The sequence below is a fragment of the Chanodichthys erythropterus genome, chromosome 18 (genome assembly GCF_024489055.1).
Source record: "Chanodichthys erythropterus isolate Z2021 chromosome 18, ASM2448905v1, whole genome shotgun sequence".
Classification (NCBI taxonomy): Eukaryota; Metazoa; Chordata; class Actinopteri; order Cypriniformes; family Xenocyprididae; genus Chanodichthys; species Chanodichthys erythropterus.
In genome coordinates, this window is record NC_090238.1 from 13347325 (window position 1) to 13370140 (window position 22816).

Genomic DNA, 22816 nt, shown 5'->3' on the forward strand with positions numbered 1-22816 from the left:
TCTCCAGGGCCCAAATACCCCTTCAGACCCAAGAGGCTTTGGTGAACATGAGACTTTTTTTTCAGAAATATTTGGAAAAAAAATCTTTCAGACCTCAAACTTTTATCTGTAGTGTAGTTTATTCCTACTGTATAGCATTAAATTAATGATGCTGATTCTTATTACTCCTTGCACACGCATTATGGTGAAGCAACAACATTTAGAAGTTACTTTCCAGCAAAGGCACATATATTTTTTTCTCACACATGTTTTTCAGTTTCACTTCCAATTAAACAATGCCCAAATCAGCTGTTAAATAGGACTTGTCTGGCTTAAATGGGCATGTGATATGTATTAAGATGTGACTATTTTAAGCAATAATATCAACAATGCCTTTAGAGCTGCACAAAACCATCATGCTAGTCCAGGATTACCTTTGCAACTTTTTTTTTTATTGCAACTGGAAGACAATACATCACAGAAACTTGATGGTAGGGTTGGAGGAAGGAAAAAAACAAATAGAATTTGTCGTAGCAATGAACAAAGTGGTATTTACATTAATCGATAAAATCGTTGTCTTTGGCAATATGATTACAAGTCAAAGGAAATACAGAGTGCAATTACGCCTCTATATTGACATATTAGAAGGGTGCACATGCCATCAGACCGAATAATTCAATACAAACCAAATGGGCTCCATTACTTTCATCTTAAAACACTTAACAGAATGGCAGTTAACAGGAACCTTTCAACAAAATGATTTTTTTTAAAAAACACACAATGGATAAAAAAAGAAACACTTCGCCTCCTATTATTTTTTTTTATTTTTTTTTTTGGCTGCTCTTTTTAACATGTTTCAGGTTCCTTTGAAAGAACTGGAAAGGAAAAGTTACGTAGTGAGTGTTGTCTTAGAAGGAAGGCAGTGACTCGTAGCTCTCTCTCTGCTTCTGCTACTGGTTTCCCAGTTTGAAGCACATTGAACAGAAACATGATATGGCAGATGTTATTAAAGACCATCAGACAAGGTTATAATCAGGGTTATTTTGCGTTGATGTGGGGAGGAAACGTCAAGAAATGTCTAGCTTGGTTAGGGAAAGGCATGCCAACTGGAGACATCACATTAACACTCATGGGTCAGATAAAACATTCAACAAGCTACAAAACATTAGGTCGAACCATTATCATCATCAGATGAACAGGGAAGACAGTGTGACTTCATGAAACAGCAATGCAGTGTGACATTAACAAATATGACTGAGAAGATCTTATACATGGTTACTTGAGAGAATTGCTACAACTTATTGACATGTTTATGACTGACATATCAAGTATGCATGTGTATAGAGTCATTACAGGCTTTGGCACTGAATCCTTAAGTTCTTTACTTTACATTAAAACAATAAAAGTGCAATTCGGTGAGGTCGTGAAAATATATACACTAGCGTTTGCACTGAGCTCTATCACTTGTTTTTGTTTATAAGTGCTTAAATATATATGTGTGGAGGCGTAAGTATCCGTCTGACTGCCTGTACCGAGAACTGAATCAATACTGATGACTCCTGAACAGTGCTACATGTAAATACAGGAACAAAAAACTACTTGTACTGCAGATCCAAAGTCTCATGGAACAAAATGGAAGACCCTGAATAAATCACAGACACACACATCCGGATTACACATGGAAGAAAAGCAGGCACGAAGCCGGAAGGAGCAGGGGGACCGACACTCACTACGAACTTCTCCTTGAAGACACGGACATTGACGTAGCGGGTATTCGTTAGAGGGGCGGCCGTTAGCGTGGACCAAGACGGCCCAAGCCCAAGTCCTCGTATTGCAGAGAGAGTTTCCCAACAGTCAGTGTTTGTCCCTGAAGAAGGTAATTGTTAAGATGCCTGCTTCAACACAAAGGCGATGAGGACGACAAATCAAAATCAAATCTGACAAAAACAAAGAGACTAGGCCTATTGGCATAGAAATTAGAGGCGGTGCCTTAGTTCTCTATGATCTATATTTATATGAAAATAATTCATGCTCCATGCTAAATACATTATTTACCTTACATGAACTTTGATTTTTTTTTTTTTTTTTTTTACTTTTTTAAAAAAAACGGTCTTCTTTTTCTTTACAGAACCCATGCAACACGATTTGGAAAATCCTGCTGGCTACATTGCTTAAATTAAGAAAGGAAAATGGTCTAGAGTTACTTTTATACAGTTTATCCTGACTGGATGAAATTGCTTATTACATCACGAGGGTTTCAAATAAAAAAATTAGAAAACGTAAACGAACAAACACAAAACAACTCCACAGTCATTTTCCAATTTAGAATACAATTGGCAGGTATTGTAGCGTTAGCTCAGAGTTTTCATTTTCATTGTGCCGAAGAAGAAATATCAGCATCCACTATCGCTTTAGACGGGAAATATCACTCATTTTGATTGCTTAGGAAAAAACATGGGCAGTTTTAAAAGACTTATTGATAAATGTATCACTTTTGCCTCCAAAAAGCACTTTGACAAAGGCTTATGGCTTTACTCTCATCCTGGTGAATTATGGTTCACACGAGCCCAACGACAACTACAGACATGAGTGTTCTCCACACAATGCCTCTGGACTCAGCGAGAGCATCAAGGGGAAGTGACATCACAGAAACTGCTCAAGGATTGTCTTTGGCACTGCCCTGTGCTTCTAAAACATCTTATATTACAGCAGAGATTACTAGAACCTACAATTATCAGTAACTTGAACTACTCTGATGAGCTGCATAATGTTCAATGTTTCACAATGACAACGGGGCAGGGCAAATTTTGCTATCACTTTTTTTCCTGTCGAATGAAATAATTGGCTGAATATCTTAAAAAAGGGAAGGCTATGGCTTCAATCTCCGTAGATTAAAAAAAAAAGAAAACACAATAAAATTAGTGAACCAAAACAAGGAACCCTCAGTAAAATGTTACCTATAAAGATAGGAAAACAAAGTGATTGTTGATATTGCCACAAATCAGTAGAATTCACCTGATGTCCTGGAAAAAAAATAGTAAATTCTATTCAAAGTGATGTTTTTTTTTCCTCTTTATAATACAGTCTGTTCATTATTTTTGCTCTTTCTGCCCCTTTGCCGTCCTGTTGGTGATATTGTTCAAACAGGCCCTGACTCCTGCCAAATGAAGCAGAGACCCTGCCGCCTCCTTCATTTCCTCGTCGTCGCTTTCCGGAGGCTTCTCTGTGCGCCTCTTTTTTAGAGGAAGAGTGTCACTGGCCACTCTCTGTTTGACTTTTGTCAAATGTTGCCGTTTCTTGTGCTGGGCCAGAGCGAGGGCATCCACGGACCACTCTTTGGGCTCCTTCTTGATTTTGCTCTTGTCGTCGTCCTCTGCATCGCTGCCAATCTCATTGGCGTGGAAGTTCACCTCGCTTCCATCGCAGTGGGCCTCATCTCCCGCGTCCGAGCTGGAAGATTTGGCAAAACTGTAGGTGTGGTCCTCCTTGGGGTCAATGCTGACCAGTGGAGAGTTACGGGTGGGCTCGCCATCACTGGTAATTCTGTATTCGAGTACTGACCTAATAACACAGACAAGAGATGCATTAGTGCAACCGCTCACATGCTGCTCCTGTTGTACTGTGTAAGTGCTGCGTAAAGCAAATGAACTACATGCGCTTACTGTGTAATTATTTTGTGGACCTGCTTGTAATTATGCTACTATGGTAATTAATTATAATTTGTGTAACATGAACACACTATACTGATGTTTTACTGTTTTTTGCACAGATGGTAACAGCCTCTGGAACACATGAATAAATTAATTCCATTTGTTATTGTATAAAGTGGGTAAATCTAAATCACAACCTGTCAAGAATATGCCTGTGCCCGGTTGCATAAAGCACCTTAAGTTTTTCGCTTAAGTATGACACTTAACTAAGGGAATGACTTGAGGGTGTTTCATATAATCTCTTAACGGTTTCCCTTACCTAAGAGAACAGTTTAAGTGTTTCACGACAGCATCCCAGGTTTTGCCGTTATAAACTTCTTCTGTTGCCATGGACACGTAATTTAAGTTTTCACAGAAAACAACATAAGATGGATAAGGAAAACAAAATATGAAAGAACGACCAGACGAGAAACTCATTGATAGTTTACTCAAAATTGAGACTTCTGCCGTCATTCACTCACCCTCATGTCGCTCCAAACCCATAAGACTTTCATTCATCTTTGGATAACAGATAAAAATATTTTTAATATTCTCTCATCATTTAGGTCCATTTATTGAAAGACATCCTTATGATTATGGCTGTGTTGGAAGCTAAAACGTGCGCGCAAGAACCAATGAGGTTTGTTTTTGCGCTTCCATTGACCATATAAGATATGTGCTACATATGTGATTTCATCAATGTTTATGTGAATAAGCCGCTAAAGTACAATTTGTTTATCATATAAAGCGGTCGATCGTGTCTCGTTAGAAGACTGGGATTGAACCTGCTTACTCCGTGTAACACTTAAGGTTAGGAAAACTTCACCTTATGTTATACTTCGGGAAATGACGGTTAAGGGGCTTTAAGCAACACTTACGTTATTTTTAAGGGATTACTTAAGGGTGTTGCAGAAAATAACCGTTAAGTTAAAGGGAAACATAAGGGCGATCTTAAGGGAAAATTACACTTAAGGTGCTTTATGCAACCGGGCACTGGGTTATATTTAACCCTAAAATCAAGAGAAAAAGAAATTAATTAATCACATATCATACACTACCATTCATGTTTTAAAATTCTTTTCTTTGATTACAAGGTAAAATGCTAGAACTACAACTGTGGTTAACACATCTTGCAGCTCTTCTTTTTTAAACTTGTATTGTGTGCTGGTAAACGCTGCAGCCTTGAAGCACCGCAACCTCAAAAACAATTATTGTAAGTATTTGTCTCTGAAATACACCTGAGCTTTGAAGCACCTCTTCAGCCAACCAACATCATTAAAATGTGAATTAATTGGCGGTTTACAAAAACTCTCCACTTTTTGGTAAAATATGCAAAATAGTGAATAAATTCAGTTTAGCTCTATTTATGCCTCTTATCCTCAGAAACAGTAATGAAGTGTCTTTTCAATGACATTTGTTTTGTGCTTCTGTTCACAGTTTATATAGCAGAACTCTGAGTGACACAGAACATCCTGTCGTGCTTTGCAGATTTTCTGGAGAAACTCCCTCTGTAGTTCGAAAAATAATCCTAAGAGCTTTTCCACTTCCTGCCTCATGTGTGCATTTATGACTCATAAATTATAGCCTCAGCACAGCAGGCTAAAGAAACTGCTTCAATAATTAATGCCTAAATGCAGTGTCACTCATTTTAAAGAGGCTGTTTTACTCTTTGGACTGTACTGAAGCCTGTCACTGCACAATATGTGCATCACACAGCAAATGAGGCTGAGGCCGTGTGCGTGGACACGCACAGGAGGAGAGCTGTTGCTGAATGAATCTTATGTTTTATGTGAATGTGATTCAATTTGAATCACAACAAATTCAAAATGAATAAATAGGTGAATAAAATGTTTGGGTGAACAAATCCTTTTAAAGTAGTTTTTTTTTATTCTGTTAGACATTTAATAAAGTAACATTGGACATTACTGTGGTGAAATGTGACCTTGATTGTTATTCAGGGACCTTTAGATGAGTTCACACAAACAGAGAGAGCAAACCTCTCTGAACTGGTGATTTCTTCTGTTTTTTCACATATCCAAGCACTATGTTCTTTTAGTGCACAACACATCTTGCATTGAGATGCAGCAGAGCTTGTAATGTTTGACTTTGTGACTGGACTGGACCAGACTAAGCCCATTTGCGTTTAGTTAAGGGAACATATGTGTAGGGTTTGCAGTGCACAGACACCAGCATGCAGTACCTGAGGGGCGGCCCGTTTCTGAGCCCTAGGCTTATGAATGTTTCACAGCAAGACTGTCTGCCCGTGTGTTCGGTCATGCCATTAAAAAAAACTTAGTGTATGTGATCAATTATTCATGTCACATCATGCATGCAAGAGCGGGGCCTTAGTCTGAATAAGATGGTGTTCTGATGTCTGTGAATGACCTGGCTGATCTGCTCTAATAAAAAGTAGTCCAACTTCAGTCAACGCGAAAGATCAGACATGAGCCAAAGTACTGCAGGGTAAGCATGATTCTGATTGGTTGATAAACCTGTCAGTCATGTAATGAGTCAGCAGAGACGGGACGCACCTGACAGTGGCTGTCCTGCTGATGATAGGGTTGATGGGAAGGGGTCGGATTCCTGGGAAGAGGCCCTGGCTCATCATTCGAGCTCCATTCTGGATCACTCCCTGAGGGACTGGGGAGAAAACAGATAATGTACATTAATGCACACAGTACCTGCAAGCATATGGGAGCACAAATACACAATGCAAACAATTCTGCCATGTATAATAGCAGACATATAGACTCAATTCAAAAGCAGCACACCATGAAATTTAGAAATCAGCTTAAAATGGTTTCAATTCCAGCTGTTGATGCTGCAAGGATGAAATTTCCCCGTAGTTTCAAATAGGCTCAAATCATCAGTTTCAATCTGTTCAGCTGGCTTTTGCAACTTCGACCACTAATTGGTATGCAAAAACAAAGAAACAGTGGTTGGTTCATTAGCATGTCAGATAGGGGCTCTTGTCTAAATAGACCGTTTCCAGGCAGAATAAACTGCAAAGTGGACTAGGCTGAATGCTTTATTTTGATGGTCCATTTTAGATATTCTACTAACTATAGGTAACTTTGCAGCTACATGTCAAATACCAGTCATTACAGTATTAGTAGACTGATTAATATCTATCATTATTTTGATGCTCCCCCAAAAGACATTCTACTGACTATAAGTAAGTTTACAAGTACAATACATGTCAATTCTACTAACCCTAACCTAACCAACAGTCTACTAATACTCTAATGACTGGTAGTTTACATGTAGTTGCCAAGTTATTTATGGTTAGTATAATGTCTAAAGTGGACTATGGGAATAAAGTGTAACCCTGTGAGGTAACAGAATCCTCTAAATACGGTTAGTCAAATGTGAGTGAAAATAATGTTATTAATTACTCACCCTCATGTCATTCTACACCCGTAAGACCTTTGTTCATCATCTGAACACAAATTAAGATATTTTTTGATAAAATCCGATGGCTCAGTGAGGCGCCTGTTGCCAGCAATGCCACCGAACTTCTCAAGATCCGTAAAAGGTCCTCAAAACATATTTAAAACAGTTCATGTGTGTTCAGTGGTTCAACTTTAATATTATAAAGTGACGAGAATTTTTTTTTTTTTTTTTGCACAAAAAGTAAACAAGATAACGACTTTTCAACCATATCTATTGATGGCCGATTTCAAAACACTGCTTTGAATCTTTTGTTTTGAATCAGTGATTCGGAGTACCAAAGTCACATGATTTCAGCAGTTTGACACGCAATCCGAACCACTGATTCGAAACAAAAGATTCAAAGCAGTGTTTTTTGAAATCGGCCATCACTAGATATTGTTGAAAAGTCATTATCTTGTTTACTTTTTGTGCAAAAAAAAAATAAAAAATTCTCGTTGCTTTATAATATTAAGGTTGAACCACTGAACTCACATGAAGTGTTGTAAATATGTCTTTAGTACCTTTCTGGATCTTGAGAGGTTCACTGAGCCATCAGATTTCATCAACAATATCTTAATTTGTGTTTCCGAAGATGAACGAAGGTCTTAACAGGTGTAGAACGACATGGGGGTGAGTAATAAATTACATTATTTTCATTTTTGGGTGGGTGAACTAACCCTTTAAACCAGGGAACAACCACAAACCCAATGGAAAATTGCTTTCCTAGTTTCCTCTGTAATGGGAAAGAGAAAGTAGCCCAGACAGATGATAAAATAAAAGATTGTGCTGCAATCTGTTGATTTTACAGAGAAGTGGGCTGTTATTTGATTGTTTGCATTTTTCTATATAATGCTGATTAAAGCACTGCATTATCTTGAGGTATAAAATTTAATACAGAGTATTCTGTATTAAAATATATATATAAGCAGCATCCTCCTTTAATAAGGGTTAACAAGGGATGCCACGTTTTTGGCGCTGCAGTCAAACTGACCTAATGATCGCTGCCCTTCTCAGTCCAAATACGGGGCAACATATAGCTCCATCTGGAAAACCAACCTGGACTCATAGCAGATGGCGAACACAAAAAAAGGACAAAATAACCATCCATTTAGAATCCAGCACACTGATCTGGCCATTAGGCAGGATCATTGTTGCCTAGGCAACCGGTCCCCCTATGTATGCCATAGTCGGGGAACTCAACTAGGTGACAGTGAGTTGTGGTTGCGAAGCCGAAAGGAACATCTGGGCTGGCTGGGTGCCCTCTTCACCCCGCCCCCCAACCCTGAGGGAACACGCTGCCAAAACAAGGTGAAGCGATGCCCTGTGACAGAGGCCGTCCCAGCTAACCGAGTGCACAATGAGAATTGACAGAGATGTGCGGCTCTCCACCAATTAGCGTGGATGGGCTAGCAAAGTGAATGGCTAATGATCTCGCCCCATTGTAGGCGGTTCATGTCAAGCCATCCATCCAGGCATCAGAAACAACAGCATGACACAAAAGCAAAGCACATTCACAGTGCAGCCACATCAGGAAGGAAGCCAGTGAGGCCTTTGTGCCTGGGGATGTTCCCTCTTTTATGTGCATGAGAGCTGTTAAACAAAGGCTAGCTCCATTGAAAAGAAATCCAGATCTGCGATCGCAATAAATGGCTTCACGTTAGCACCATTGACCGATATTTTCTATGTGCCATTATGTACGGATAATGCTGCGTTTAACAGCAGGTAATAAATAAAGTATCGCAGATGGTGACTTCCAGGAAGCTCGGTACACACACACGACAGAACGCTCACTGCGAGGCAGAATCTGGGGCTATGCAAACATCAGCAGTGATTCAGTGGCGTTTCTGTCACACCGATGCCCATGGGAAGGTGTCCTGGCGCTCTCACAGGGCACTGCAGAGGCAGTCAGTGCACAAATGCTATCACACTGTTCATTCTCTCTCTCTCTCTCTCTCTCTCTCTCTATGCCTTCCTCTCAACCATATTAATGTATGTGGCAGATGGCCCTGGAAACAGCGGCCCTAATACAACACAATTCTGTATTTAAAAAAGTCAGTTTCTATTTAAATTTTCTCTAACAACTCTATTCTAACAGAGGACAGTTAAGTTGGTTATCAGCATTATGTTTGATCCCACTGAAAATCTTAAATTAATCAATCTTGTTCATCCATTCTTATGTCTACATCATTACTGCAAATCAGGGTTATTACAGTTAACTAAAACCATAAAAATGTTGGTTATTTGAATAAAATGGCCAATGTAATATTTCACATTTTCATTCAGTTTAACCTGATATACTGAAATAACTTAATAATAATAACTATATAGACATTTAGAAAAAAATATATTTTAAAAACTTGCTAAAAAAAAAAAAAAAAACTTTAATAGTACCTCAAGAGTAAAATAACACTGTTGCAAATTTAACTTATATGTAACCAAGATTACATTTTGAGGATAACAAATCTACAAAAAAGAAATTAAGAATCAGTAAAAGTGTTCAGAAATCTGCAGTTTTGCATCTTAAAGCAAAAACATTTAGATTACATCTGCATAATTCCAAGCTCAAATTTGAGTTTTGAAAGTTTTTTGAAAATTATATATGAAATAAATGCATAAAATATATCACTCTCTTTTGTGAGACCAGGGTAAAAATTTATATACATACATAAAATACAAAAACCAAATATCAGTCTTAAAATGTTGATCCCAGTGTATGTTCATGTTTTGTTGGCAACAGTACTTGCTGTTTTCAAACATGCTTGCAAGCTTAAATCAAAGTACTCAGTAGTCTTTAGCACCTGCTTTTGCAATATTTGTCCATCAGGGGGAGTCAATCACAACAAAGCAGATGCCTAAGGGAACATTTAGTCCTCTCATTCTGGACAATTTCATATTATCTTATTAAAGTTCATGCTACACAATAATGTACCCTTAAAGCCCTCGTCACTAAATGCTTTTTTGGAACAAAAGTAAATGAACCCTACATTTTCATTTTTGCATTAACCTTTCCTTTTTATACATGATTTGGAAGTCCTTCAGATGAAACTTCACTGCAGTCTTTTTTTTTCTCCGATGAGTCGTCCTGACAGGACTCCTCCTTGGGCAAACTACACATTCAGTAAGAAGTAACTTAAAAACACTGCCTATACAAAGAGTTTTAGGGCGAGAGTGCTTTTGGCCATTGTTTTCTCACAATACAGCTGGGGGCTGCATGATTCGTACATTCGGGCCTATGACATGCACCACTGCTTCTGTTGAGCGAGCGCTTCTTTACTCACAAAAGCCAAACAGCAGGGACTCCACATCCTCTTAAGAATCAGCCTCCGCACATGGGCTGTATGGCCACTGGGCTGCTTTCTGTATAAACACCAGTGGAGGAGGAGGTGTACTGAAGGAGCTTTTGTATTCAACTGGCACACTTCTGTAAAAACAGGTTCAAGTAAGCAAGGTCAGAAGCCATATAGAGTGACCTGACTAAAAGCTTGACTTGTATCTGAGTTTGATAGTGAGAAAATCCTCAGCTTTAAAGCTATAACATGTACTGTCTGAGCAATAAAGAAAAATCCAAAGAGAACAGTAGTATTTATCAGAATTATAATCGGAGATGATTTTTAATCAAAATTTGAATCTCAATTGTTTTTTTAAGTGAAAACTGTGTTGTTGTCAGATATACTATCTTGCCCCCTAATAGTTCACCCAAAAACAAAAAAAAAATCTGTTATCATTTACTCACCCTCACAACCTGTGACTTTCTTTCTTCAGTAGAACATGAAAGGAAATATTCTGAAGAATGGTCACTCTGCCTTTTAAATAATGAAAGCATACAGTGCCCATGGGCTGTCAAGCTCCAAAAATAATAAAAACCATAGAAGTTCCATAAAAGTAATACATATGTCTTCTATTCTAAGTCTTTGAGCTGTTTTTATGAGAAATCAATTCACTGATCCAAAAAGTAAAAAAATAAATAAAGTAATAAAATAATTAGCATTATTATTAATAATGACTTAAATTTCAAAATTAAATAAATGTTCTTTTGTGTAAATCTTACGTCACTATATTGAGCCACAAATTACCATCAAAAGGCAGGTAACCCAGAGGCAAATCAAAAACCACAAAAAGAAGAAAGAAAAAAAAAAAAAAAATCACCAATCCTGTCTTCATTTTCATTCTTTTTCAGGCGCTGAACTCATTCGGGAGCCACATGGGAATCTCTCGTTCCAGGACAGAAGATTGAGCATACATTGCCTGATGTGAAATCAGTTCGAAGAATATCTGCTCCGTGAATGTCCAATTCAACGAGTATAAAGGAATCCAGATTAACTCCAGCAAGACTTAATGGTGACTACAGCATTGTAGAAATGCACCAGAGAAACATGCATTTACATGCCTGCTCATTTAATCTAATACTGAATCCGCTGGAATCACCCCTCCAGGGTATAATGAGAAAGACGCAGTGAGATAAAGACACAGAGAGACACTAAAAGGAAGAGTAAAGACGATGAGAAATGCAGATGACAAATTCCCTGTACTGTAAACTTGGCACCTGCTGTTGTGCAATAAAGCCCATGCATTTAGCTTAATTCTTTTCCCAGACGAACTATAGGAAGTATATTGGATTTAAGGGGATCTGTTTTCAGCTCGAATATTTTCAGCGTGATAAATGTCAGCATTAGCCGGAATTAAAAGGAAGGAGCAGTCAAGTGATACACTGCTATCTTGAGGCATTGAGGCAGGAATAAGAGTGCAAAGTGATGCCGGCGTCTTAAACAATTCTCCTACACGCTACAAAAAGCGCTCGGCTGTGGTGATGGATTCTCGGGTGCTGTGAGAAGTCCTTCTGCCTTTCACGGCCAAATAAAAGCCCAGATACACACTCCAGAGATGGCTAAACGCATGCATCACACACATAAAGGCTTGAGAGGGAGAAACAGTCAATGCCTTTTTGTTCATAGTGCCACAGCGACTGCCACAGCACAGAACCGAATCCAAACAAAATGTCATTTAAGCATATCATTTCAGGACGAGTTGCTGTCAGTACATTGGCAGAGATCGAAGGGCCCTTTGTAGGTCACACAGTGACAAGTGACCTCCTTAGGGACTAATCTTCCACTCGCTGCTTCACAACTATTTACCAGGCTGCCATGGCAACCGAGACGATATCCGAGCGTTCGGACCCCTCCCCTCGCCCCGGTGACCAGGAGCAAGGTCAGGCCAAAAACATAAACAGCACACGGGTCTCAACGTTATGCAACTCTCCCACTGACAGAAAGCAGATGCGAGCAAACGAATGCTCTTTTTAAGTCAGCGCCGGCTGCGTAAAACAGAGGCAGGCGAGATGCCAGCGCATGTTTTGAAGGCTCGCCGTGTGAGCTCTCCTTTGATTCTCCAGACAAATGAACATGTTGAAGTGCTTGAAGAATATCTATTATTCACAGGGTGGAGACCCAGCGTTCATTTAAGTGCCAGACTCTGATGAGATATAACGCGCGCTGTCGGGAGCGCAAACTTAACAACGCCTCGCACCACATCTGCTCGTTTGCGTCAGGGCCCTGGGGTTAAGCGTTTTTAAGTGGTATGTCTTTAAACACAACTAGCATTTTTGCAAATAAACATGTAGTTGAGGTCGAGTTGAGGCACTGTATGCGAGTTGGAAAACAACAAAGTCGTTTTGCTATGCTGGGTCTAGCTACACACTTCAGGTGTGTTCACACTTGACAGGTTTGGTTCGATTACAACGAACTCCGATGCGATTGCTCTGTTAGTGCGGTTCATTTGATCAAGTGTAGGGTGACCAGATTTCTCAAGGTAGAATACGTGACGGGATGGACAGGAATCGGACTGAGACCACCTCGTTCAGGCGTTCTCGGACCAATTTATGTTGGTGATTGCATGATTGCTGTGTTCACATATGCCTAAACGAATCGAACTAAGGGAGAAAATGCACGCTACAAATGAGCCAGGTGTGAAAACTTTTTGGACCAAGAGAACTGAACAAGAAGTGTCAACACACTCTTAAAAACAATGGTTTTTGCAGCGATGCCATAGATCAGGGATGTCCAATCCTGCTCCTGGAGGGCCACAGTACCTGCAGAGCTCAGCTTCAACCCCAGTTAAACACACCTGAACCAGCTAATCAAGTTCTTACTAGGCATACTGCAAAATTTCAGGCAGGGGTGTTTAGGAAAGTTGGAGCTAAACTCTGCAGGAAAATAACCCTCCAGGACGATTTTGCACACCCCTGCCACAGAAGAACCTTTTTGAGTTCCCCAAATAAACTTTCAGTGAACAGTTGTATCATGGATTTTAAAGGTTCTTCACAGGATCATAGATGCCAATAAATAACCTTTATTTTTAAGTGTAAGTATCTGACTCTTTTTCACATTGAGACTGCTACATAGTACAATTGATTGTATAGATCGTCAGAACTGAATCCACAAGAACAGGTGTCCCAGTTAGGCAATGAGCCATAGTAGATGAACATCCCTCCATCTAAAAAAAGGAGGAAAAACAACAACACACAAAACCCCTGTTAAAGGTCAGTTACCATTTTTATAATGTGGATGGGGATTTGCTTGTTTGCAGCAACAACTAAGTTTAATTGCGCAGTTAATAACACAAAATGCCTTCCCAAAATACACCGTGTTGGCAAATAGAACCCAGCCGTTAGATATCAGAGGAAGGGAAATAGTATGTGAACGAGAGAGACAAAAGAGTTGGGCAAAAATACTTCAGAAGTGGGCTATAAACCCAGCCAGACCCCTAAAGCTAGTGTTGTTTTTGTTTCAGTTGGTGAAATCTATAGTGCACACTGCTTTTAAAAACTACTGCGAGCTAAAAACAGAAAAACAGACAAGTTTTTGGTGTCCTGCCTCTTCATTTTCATAAGATTAAAGCGAGTTCTGTATTCAGAGTGGGTCGCCTCAAAGGCGTCAACTCTACTGTATCGCTATAAACTAAGCTCGGAGGCATCCGATGTTACAGCGATGAATAAACACGAAGAGCATGTTTGTGTGGGTGCCGTCACGTGGTTGGTGTTGATATGCAGAAATTGCTCTAATTCTGAGAGAAGTCGGTAATTTCCCTCAGGTGCCCGCCTCAGGCCCCGCAACGGTGCGTAGGCCTCGGGAGTGCTCAGAGATTAAGGGCTTACAGTTGGCACATTAGCTGCTAAATGAATCCTGCTCTGTCACTGGTAACAGGGCCACCTAGCTGTCAGATACATTTCACTGTAGGTTTACCCTACTCCTTTAACACGCTAATGTACACAAATGCTTACTTACAGTAGCTAATCTTACTTGCTATGAAATATTCATTTTGTTTTGGCCTTTATACCCCCTTTTATCAATGCGGATAGTAAAAAGAGAGCCTTAAATGCAAGGTAAAAAGAATGAATGAAAACGAGGGGAAAGTGTACATATTTATATTATTAATCTATGTACATATATTTTTCATATTTATAGCCTGGCTTCAAAGTTTATATTATAATAATAATATTCTAAAAAGAATTTACTTCAATAATGGTTCAGCAATGTAGTAGCCATTAAAACACACACACCCACACATTTAGACAAATTCTGTGGGGTTCTCTTTAAATGTTTATTTTATATATATATATATATATATATATATATATATATATATATATATATATATATATATATATATATATATATATATTATTACTGTTTTTGCTGTATTTTTGTTCAAATAAATGCAGCCTGAGTATAAAATACTTTAAAAACATTAAAAAGCATAATTATTACAAATACTCCAAATCCTAAACCTAAAACAAAAATACACCCTAAATAAATGTTTAATGATACAGTAAATCATGACATCATTTGTCTTTATGAACCATTTTTCCCTTTTTGATGTCCTAAAAGGAAGGGAACAGTTTTAGTAAATTCGTCAGCAAAAGTATCTAGGTCCAAAACACACACACACACACACACACACACACACACACACACACACTTGGATGGGCAAATTACATGACCATCAGTACTCCAAATCAGTTCAGTTTTTGTTTTGAGTATGGGGTGTTAAGTTACCCAGCGGTACCCACAGGAGGGAGTTGTGTTGTTTTCTCTCTTTGCTTTGGTGCATGTCGATACATGCTAGTGGAGCGTGAAAAGCCACTGCTACACAACAGCGTCCACTCAAGCAGTTATTCTTCTCCCCCCTTCTGTCTTTAAATCCCCAAACAAGGATTGTGGGCGGTGTGGCAGAGCCAAACACATCAGCCGAATGGGATCAAACACTACGGAGACACTTTACGTGTGTGGAACACCAGTCAGTCTTGCCCCTTCTGGGACACGCCCTTCTCATAATGACCCTGTCCCTATGCTGCCCTCACAACCCAGCTGATAAGCCACTAGTGTATGTGTGCTTTATGAGCCTCTAATGGCCTCCTCACGCATGAGTAGAGCTTAAAACAGTAGAGCGCGTTTGCTCAGTCCTCCCCCCTCTACTAGCCCTGCTAAACACATACTGGACAATCCTCTCCCTCACATCTTTAAAGGGATAGTTCACCCACTCACAACCATATTTACTCACTCTCATGTCAATCTAAACCCCTTTTTCCACACAGTGAAAAAGTAAACCGTAACCAGGGGCTGCCAAGCTTTAAAAGCTTTAAAAATGGCAAAAAAAAAAAAAAAAAAAAAACCACTATATTATTCTTTGTGTAAAAAAAGAAAAAGGTATTTTCTGAAATTTTTGAAAGATATTATTTTTAATGTTGTAAATTTGAATTTGATACATGTAACATTTTAAAAAGCAAATTTTAAAGTGTTATAGTTTTGAATTTTGTGTACATTTGTGTAAATCAGTTTTGAATATAAATGGTCACAGAGCTGCTATAATTCTCTGGCATGATGTAAAGTGGCATGTGGTATTGTGAATTTGAAATTCTAAAATTCTTCATCTGAAAACTAGAAGATCGATAGCTCAAGCATAGTGCTAGCACTACCAAGGTCATCTGTTCAATTCCCATGGAATGCATGAAGTGAAAAAATGGAATATAAGCACCTGGATAAAAGCACCTGCCAAATGCATAAATGTAAATGTTATTTTCTAATATAAATATTTACAGCTAATTTCACAAAACAATTAATTATCAATTAAATTAACAAATAATATATTTAGAGCCAAATTTACTAACAGCTTGTGCCAGCCAAAACTATTGTCAGGATTTACTAAAGACACGCAGTGAAAAATGATAGTTGAAAAGGCGTGGACAGGGTTATTTTTGCGGCTGACCTTATTGCATATGTATTTGTAGGAGATTCCCTTTCAGATGGAAAATTTATGGGAGGAGAGTATTTAAATGAATCATACAAGGTGATTTACTAAGGTTTACGCTAGTCAAGTTAATGATATTTGCGCCATTTATTTACATAAAAAAATAAGTATGATTTTGCGTTCTCTCCCAAATGTTTTGAGTTCCCATGAGAAACTTTGCGATTGTTCGCAAAATGTTTGCTTTCCCCTGAGAAACTTTGCATTCTCTCTCAAAAACATTTGCGTTCTTTGTGAGTGAATGAAAAGTTTCTTGGGAGAACACAAAACATCAATAAGAGAATATAAAAGCATTTCCAAGGGGCTCTGTATAAATCAAAACTACTGTATAAAATATGATAGAAAAAAAAAATATATATTTTTGTTAGATGTCACGTCTTAAATAATAAAAAAATACAAAAATTATGTGGATATTAAAAATCCCACTTGTGCAAATAAAGCATGCACATATTTAATGTTGGTGTGATGTAACCAGTTATAAGACAGAACAGAGAAGGGGAAGACTTTCAGTGAATATGTATAACCTTTATACAGGTTGTTATTTGACCTCAGAATACTTGGAACAAAGAATATGGACTAATTTAATGGCTTTTTGTAACTTTTGGAGCTTCAGGCTCAGGGTCACCATTCACCTTTTTTGTTTCTACAGAACGTGTGTGTAAATGATGACAGAAGTTTATTTTTTGGATGAACTATCCCTTTAAGACTCATAATAATGCAATAGAGTGCAAGAGTGCCAGCCTCCTTTTTCAGCGGCGCTGGTTCTGGAAGTATTTTTTCATTAATTTTTCCCATAGGGATTTTAAAATAGTCTTCATTAAGAGAGTTCTAAGCCGTGAACCAAGCCAATTAACTACGAGGTGAATCGCAACACTACAAACAAGTTTTTGAAAATCGGCAAAAAGACAAAGGTACAAGACTTTTTTAGTGAGGGACTTTTTTTTTTTTGTTTTAGTTAGGGAAAGAACTATAATCCCATGAAGCATTGCGAACAGCAGAATCAAATTAAAAACGATGGAGAAATATAAAACTACTCATTTACAAATGTTGATTATATGTATAAAAACAATATATTTTAAGTTTATTGCAAAATATGCATTATATACAAACATTTTAGTATTTTAAGAGCGTAGAGAAATCGACTTGTTTACATCATTCGTAGTGCTTCATGGGAGTGGGTGGCACTAAAGAGCTATTTGAGAGCGTGTTGCTTTTTCAACTCTGATTAATGTAATTTTCTGACAGCATCATGGGTAATGTAGTTTTTCACCAGGAATTCCACTGTTAAAACAATTATTTTAAGCTGAAATAATGGGGGCTGACAGGTTCAACAGAAGCAAATACCATGGATTAACAACCTAGTAGCTCACAGTAAGGCTGTCTTTAAAGGTTATAAGTTCTTTATGAAATTGATTTTGAATATGAATGGAGTTTTTACTTCCAGAATCCAACTGTTGCACTCTATCATGATGAAATAAAAGAACTGTCAAGCACATCCCTTCCCTCCTGTTTTGTATTTGTGGGTCTGCTCTGTAAAATGGCCCGTTGTGTTGAGTTGAGGTGAATGAATAATTAAATCGCTCTTTAAGACATCTTAGTGAGTTCTTCAGCACCATGTACTCTATGTAAGATCTTTGGACATCTTCCTTCCTTTCGCTCCCCTGGCTGGGGCTTGCCATCGCCATGGCAACGGCTCACATTTCACACACTTGAGAACAGTACATCACGCAGCGGCCGAGTCTAAAACAGGAAATAGTGCTCTGTGCTTAGTCGTGGCTTTCTGAGGCATGTTTACAGCCAGTAATAGAAACCAGACGCATGGTGGCGACTATAAACGTGGACACTAACTGGACTGCACACACGTTCGCTGATAGCATGCAGTGTAATATTATAATACGCAGCCTCTGACTTCAGAGTGTATTTATAGAAGTTGCTGTGAAGAAGCAGAGAAATCAGGATGCACTTTATATAACAGGGACAAACACATTTCTGAAAATGACTTCCAGAGCCAGACTGAGCCACTGTTCTGAGGTCAGCGGATTGTGCAGTTTACTGTATGACCGTCACGCACAAATCTACTTCCCACTGACCTCAGAGCCCCCATGAGCAGTCAGAGAGAGCACTAGAGTTACGAGGTGAACCCGAGGGACGCGTCCAGATAAGACCTTGAAACCAGGGATGGTTTATTTGTTTTGGCATTTTCAGTAAAGCGGACATAAAACAGAGCAAGACATTTTTTGAAGGGCACATCAATGTAGCAGCACAAAGAGCTATAGGTGTTTTATCTCCGATCATGCACACGGAAAAGCTGCACAAATCTTTTTCAGCCACACCTCGCGGGACGGTAGAGTGGCATGGTTTTTAAGTGCGGGCAGTTTTACAATAGCAGCCTTCAATAAACTTTACACATTCCACAGAGCAATTAGCATGAGCCATGCCACTTGACGATTTCAATTTGCTCAGCAAGACGCAACACCCACGAACCTCCTTCTGAGAGACGGGGGAGAAAACAATGCGGAGAACAGACGCTCTACCGTCAGTCTCAGAGACGAGTGCTCACTGGCTCTGGAAGACCAAAGATTTTCTCCTGATTAATGTATTTCGTTCTCTTCTATCTCCTCTCTTTATATCTCTTTCCCAAATGGGAAGATTGAATTGACAAGAAAAAATGGCTTTGGAGGTGAAAACCAAGACATAATTAGTGGTGCATGCTAAGGCAAGCATCGCTATTATTATTTTTCAGTGAAAAATTAAGCAAAGTGTTAAGCTTCATCCTGCACTGGTACAGACTACAGACAGGAATGATACTCAAATTATGCAGCTTGTTGTGAAGAGTGCACTATTGCTTATTATAATGCGATTGCTGACTTCGAGGTGAAGGTGAAGCTACCAAACTAAGGCCCTGTTTACACCAGGTATTAAAATGCATTTTGGTGGATTGGATCACAAGTGGATGATGCTAAATACAGGTGTAAATAGGGTCTAAAATGTTTTGAGAATGTCCACTTTCAACCACTTTCAGAGGTAGTCGAAAACAGATTAATCTGGATTGCTTTCGTAGTGTAGATGCTCATGTGGTCAAATGTGTTCGAACAGCCACAAAAGACCGCCTACTGACCTAATGCGTAAACATTATGGGAAGCGCCTTAGCCCAGAGATGGGCACTCAAGTTAGTGACTCGAGACGTACTCAAGTCGCATTTTAACAGACTTCAGACTTGACTCGGACTCTACCTGGAATGACTTTAGACTTGGTTTGACACAAAAAGTGACTCGTCTTTTACCCTTAACAACTGACATAATAAAGAATTTGTGTTGTGTTTAAAGGGTTTTATAATATCTGTGTCACATATATTTTCTTACATGTCGTGGTCGATCGGACTCTTGTCATAGAATTTGATTACGTACGTCTGTGTAATGCGTGAAAACTCTGAAATGTCATAAGATTCCCATGAAACATGACGGGAGACACCGTGCCATATGTTCTTTCGTTTGGGTTTATTATCATGTCAGATCGGCTAGATACATGGAATGTGGGAAAACAATTGAAGACACTGGAACATTATCATCAAATTTTATGAGACATCGCATCCACAAAGGTTAGTCACATTAACTCACACAGCTAGCTATTATATTGAGGTGTAACTGCTTGGCTCATTTGGATTGCCAACCTGTTAAAATATGAACAAAAAAAATTTAGACTTTAAACCTAGCACTACGTTTTATCAATCTTTTCGTATTACATGCAGCTTTTCTCTTGTGTGTCCATAAGAGAGATAGAAAGAGTTGTTAATCAATTTATTACTTAAAGCTCATATTTTAATGCATCACAATCAGCATGTGTTTTCTATTGACATTCTTAAACATTCCGAGGTTTGATATTTTCTGATAATGACTGTCGTCAATAACAACGAAGCTGTATAACAAACTTCTGTATAACAAACTGACTCACTGGCGCCATCTTGCGTCCACTTAGCGACTGTATTGACAATGACTACTCGTGTTGCCAGGATGATTGTTTTGTACATTGTAACGGACTATAAAGTAACAAACATGACGTACATTATCCCTTACATCACAGGACCTTTTTTTTCTTTCTTTTTTTTTTTTAAATGACTCGACTCGGACTCATGACAAAAGACTCCAGACTTGACTCGGACTCCAGCTTAAAGATGCAGTCCGCGATTTTTCCTCTTTGTCGCCATCTCTTGTTTGAAACCTGCAATTGCAGTCATATGCGGAACAGTTATCTGTACGTGGGTTGTGCGTCTGCACAGCTCATCAGCGCGGGTGAATCTAATGTTTGCTGTCAGTCAGCGCTCCGGTGTAGATACTGTACTTCAGAATCACAGATTCTATGTCTTGAAAGTATGACCAATATAAGAATTTTCACTGGAAAATATCATCTGAACAAGTAAAATGTCTGCCACTTTTGTTCTGACCAACTGAGGAAAAAAGCATTAGGCCTACAATAATTTGCGCTGCCAATGATGATTAAATCTAACGATCGCTTAGCTCGGATCATGCCAAACCATGCAAATTATTATTATTGTTATACTTTGTTCTCAAATCGTTAATTTTAACAAAAGCAGCATTACTATGACTGTGTATATTAGCGTTACCTGTAGATTTCAATTTCTGTAGCCACTCAACATTCCAAAGTCTTTTGCTTTTTGACTACAGGAGAATCTCCAGTTGTCACTAATTATTGTGATTTAGAGCTTTCTGGATTACAATGCACCATCAAAATGATAAGTTTAATTATTTCAGCTGCTGTGAGAAAAGGCTATAAATGATCCGCTGTCTCCCTCATCTACTTGTGATCCGACTGACCAAATTACATCTTAATACCAGGTGTAAACAGGGTCAAAACATTTTCCATTTTTTTTTTTTAGATTCATTTGTTGAAATGGTTTTTAGAAATGCCCTACATGATGCATTAAATGCATCTTTAAACATTTCCTTTTCCCCCAACTCAATCCTCCCCCTTTCTTTTTCTGTCACTTCATTTTATTGTCTTCACTAGCCTGACAAAAATGGAGATTTATTCTTCTTTCATCTGAGTCATACAGATACAATGCCTTCCTTCCTCGGTGGGAGTGGGAGAAGGAGATGGAGGAAAGATGGGATGGAATGAGAGAAAAATGGAGAGATATACAGACATTAGGAAAAATGCAAAAAAAAAAAAAAAAAAGCTCTGACCAGTCAGTATTTATTCAAATGTGCAGGTCAGGGGGCACAAGAACCATTATACAGTATTCTGAATATACAGTAGGGTCCAAAAAAATAAAAATAAAACAACTGAGTCCACTAGTGAAAATAATGCTTATTATTAATCAATAATTGGAGTAAAAATAGTATTTTTTTATTATTATTTATTATTTAAAAAAGGGGATTTAATAATGTCTTAAATATTTGAAAGATTTTTCTTAATATTTGGATTCTTTTGCTGTAATGGCAGCTCTTGAGCTGTATGAATCTGATGATTATGTTCTCCAGCATGATTTGGGATGATCCAAAAAGCATCTTGAGCTTCAATGGAAGGAGAACAACATCAGTCAGATTTATTTATTTGATTAGTGACCTACAAATAGTACAGAATCTTAAATATTCATTTTCAAATAATTTAACATTTATTTGAACCATTTTAAAAATTCCTTTAAGATATTATTTTACCTTATCTAGTTTAAATATTTCTAAAACTTTTTCAGGTTTAAATCAGATTTTGGATCCCAGATTCTTAATGTGGATTCAGAATTTTGGACCCCACTGTATATTTACATTTATATGCTTTATGTTGGCTGGGACCTTGTTTTAAAAAAGAGAGAGAGAAGGCTTCCCCAGACATTTCTCCCTGATGCTGGAAGGCATGTAGCTTTTAGAGCAGACCCCCCATCGTTAGCTGGGGTGGCATCACAGGCAGAGATGAATACATTTCAATGTGACTTCTTAGTCACTCATCTGACTCATGTAGGTTCAAAGCAGCCGATGTAGTAGAGAATGAAAGAATGACTGAAATGAAAATTTACGCACCCACCTCTAGAGAAGAAGGTAATGTCACCGTCATGACAACACAACGCTATATTGTGCGCTCTCTTTGCACTCCTTTCAATGTTTCTCTCTTTGCTTCAACTAATTCAAAGACAGGAAGAATTCCAGAACAATTATGACACAGCAGCTATTTATCAACTGAAATCCGAGTAATGGCAGGTGAACTGAGCAGTGAGCAAATGAAACATTTTCAGCCTGATCCCCTGGAGCAAAGCCTCCGGCCTAGAGAAACACTCCCACATACATTCATTTAATGTTTATCACATGAAGAAAATGCATTTATGGGGGATCTATGTTTTCTGCTGTAAACATCTAAAGCATGTTTTTTTTTTTTTTTTTTTTTTAAAGATTTTCAAAAGTAGCCAT

General features: G+C 38.4%; 1 protein-coding gene across 12 annotated transcripts in view; it reads right to left on the minus strand.

Moving 5' to 3' along the window:
* Positions 1-396: 396 nt before the first annotated feature.
* foxn3 (forkhead box N3) overlaps positions 397-22816 on the minus strand; it is a 117652-nt gene continuing 95232 nt past the window's right edge. For all 12 annotated transcript variants that reach the window (XM_067367471.1, XM_067367468.1, XM_067367473.1 and 9 more), the window contains 2 exons: positions 6200-6308; positions 397-3540 (listed from right to left, as the gene is read on the minus strand). In XM_067367471.1, coding sequence (XP_067223572.1) covers positions 3072-3540; positions 6200-6308 — 578 coding nt within the window. In that variant the 3' untranslated portion in view covers positions 397-3071. The remainder of the gene's footprint in view (positions 3541-6199; positions 6309-22816) is intronic.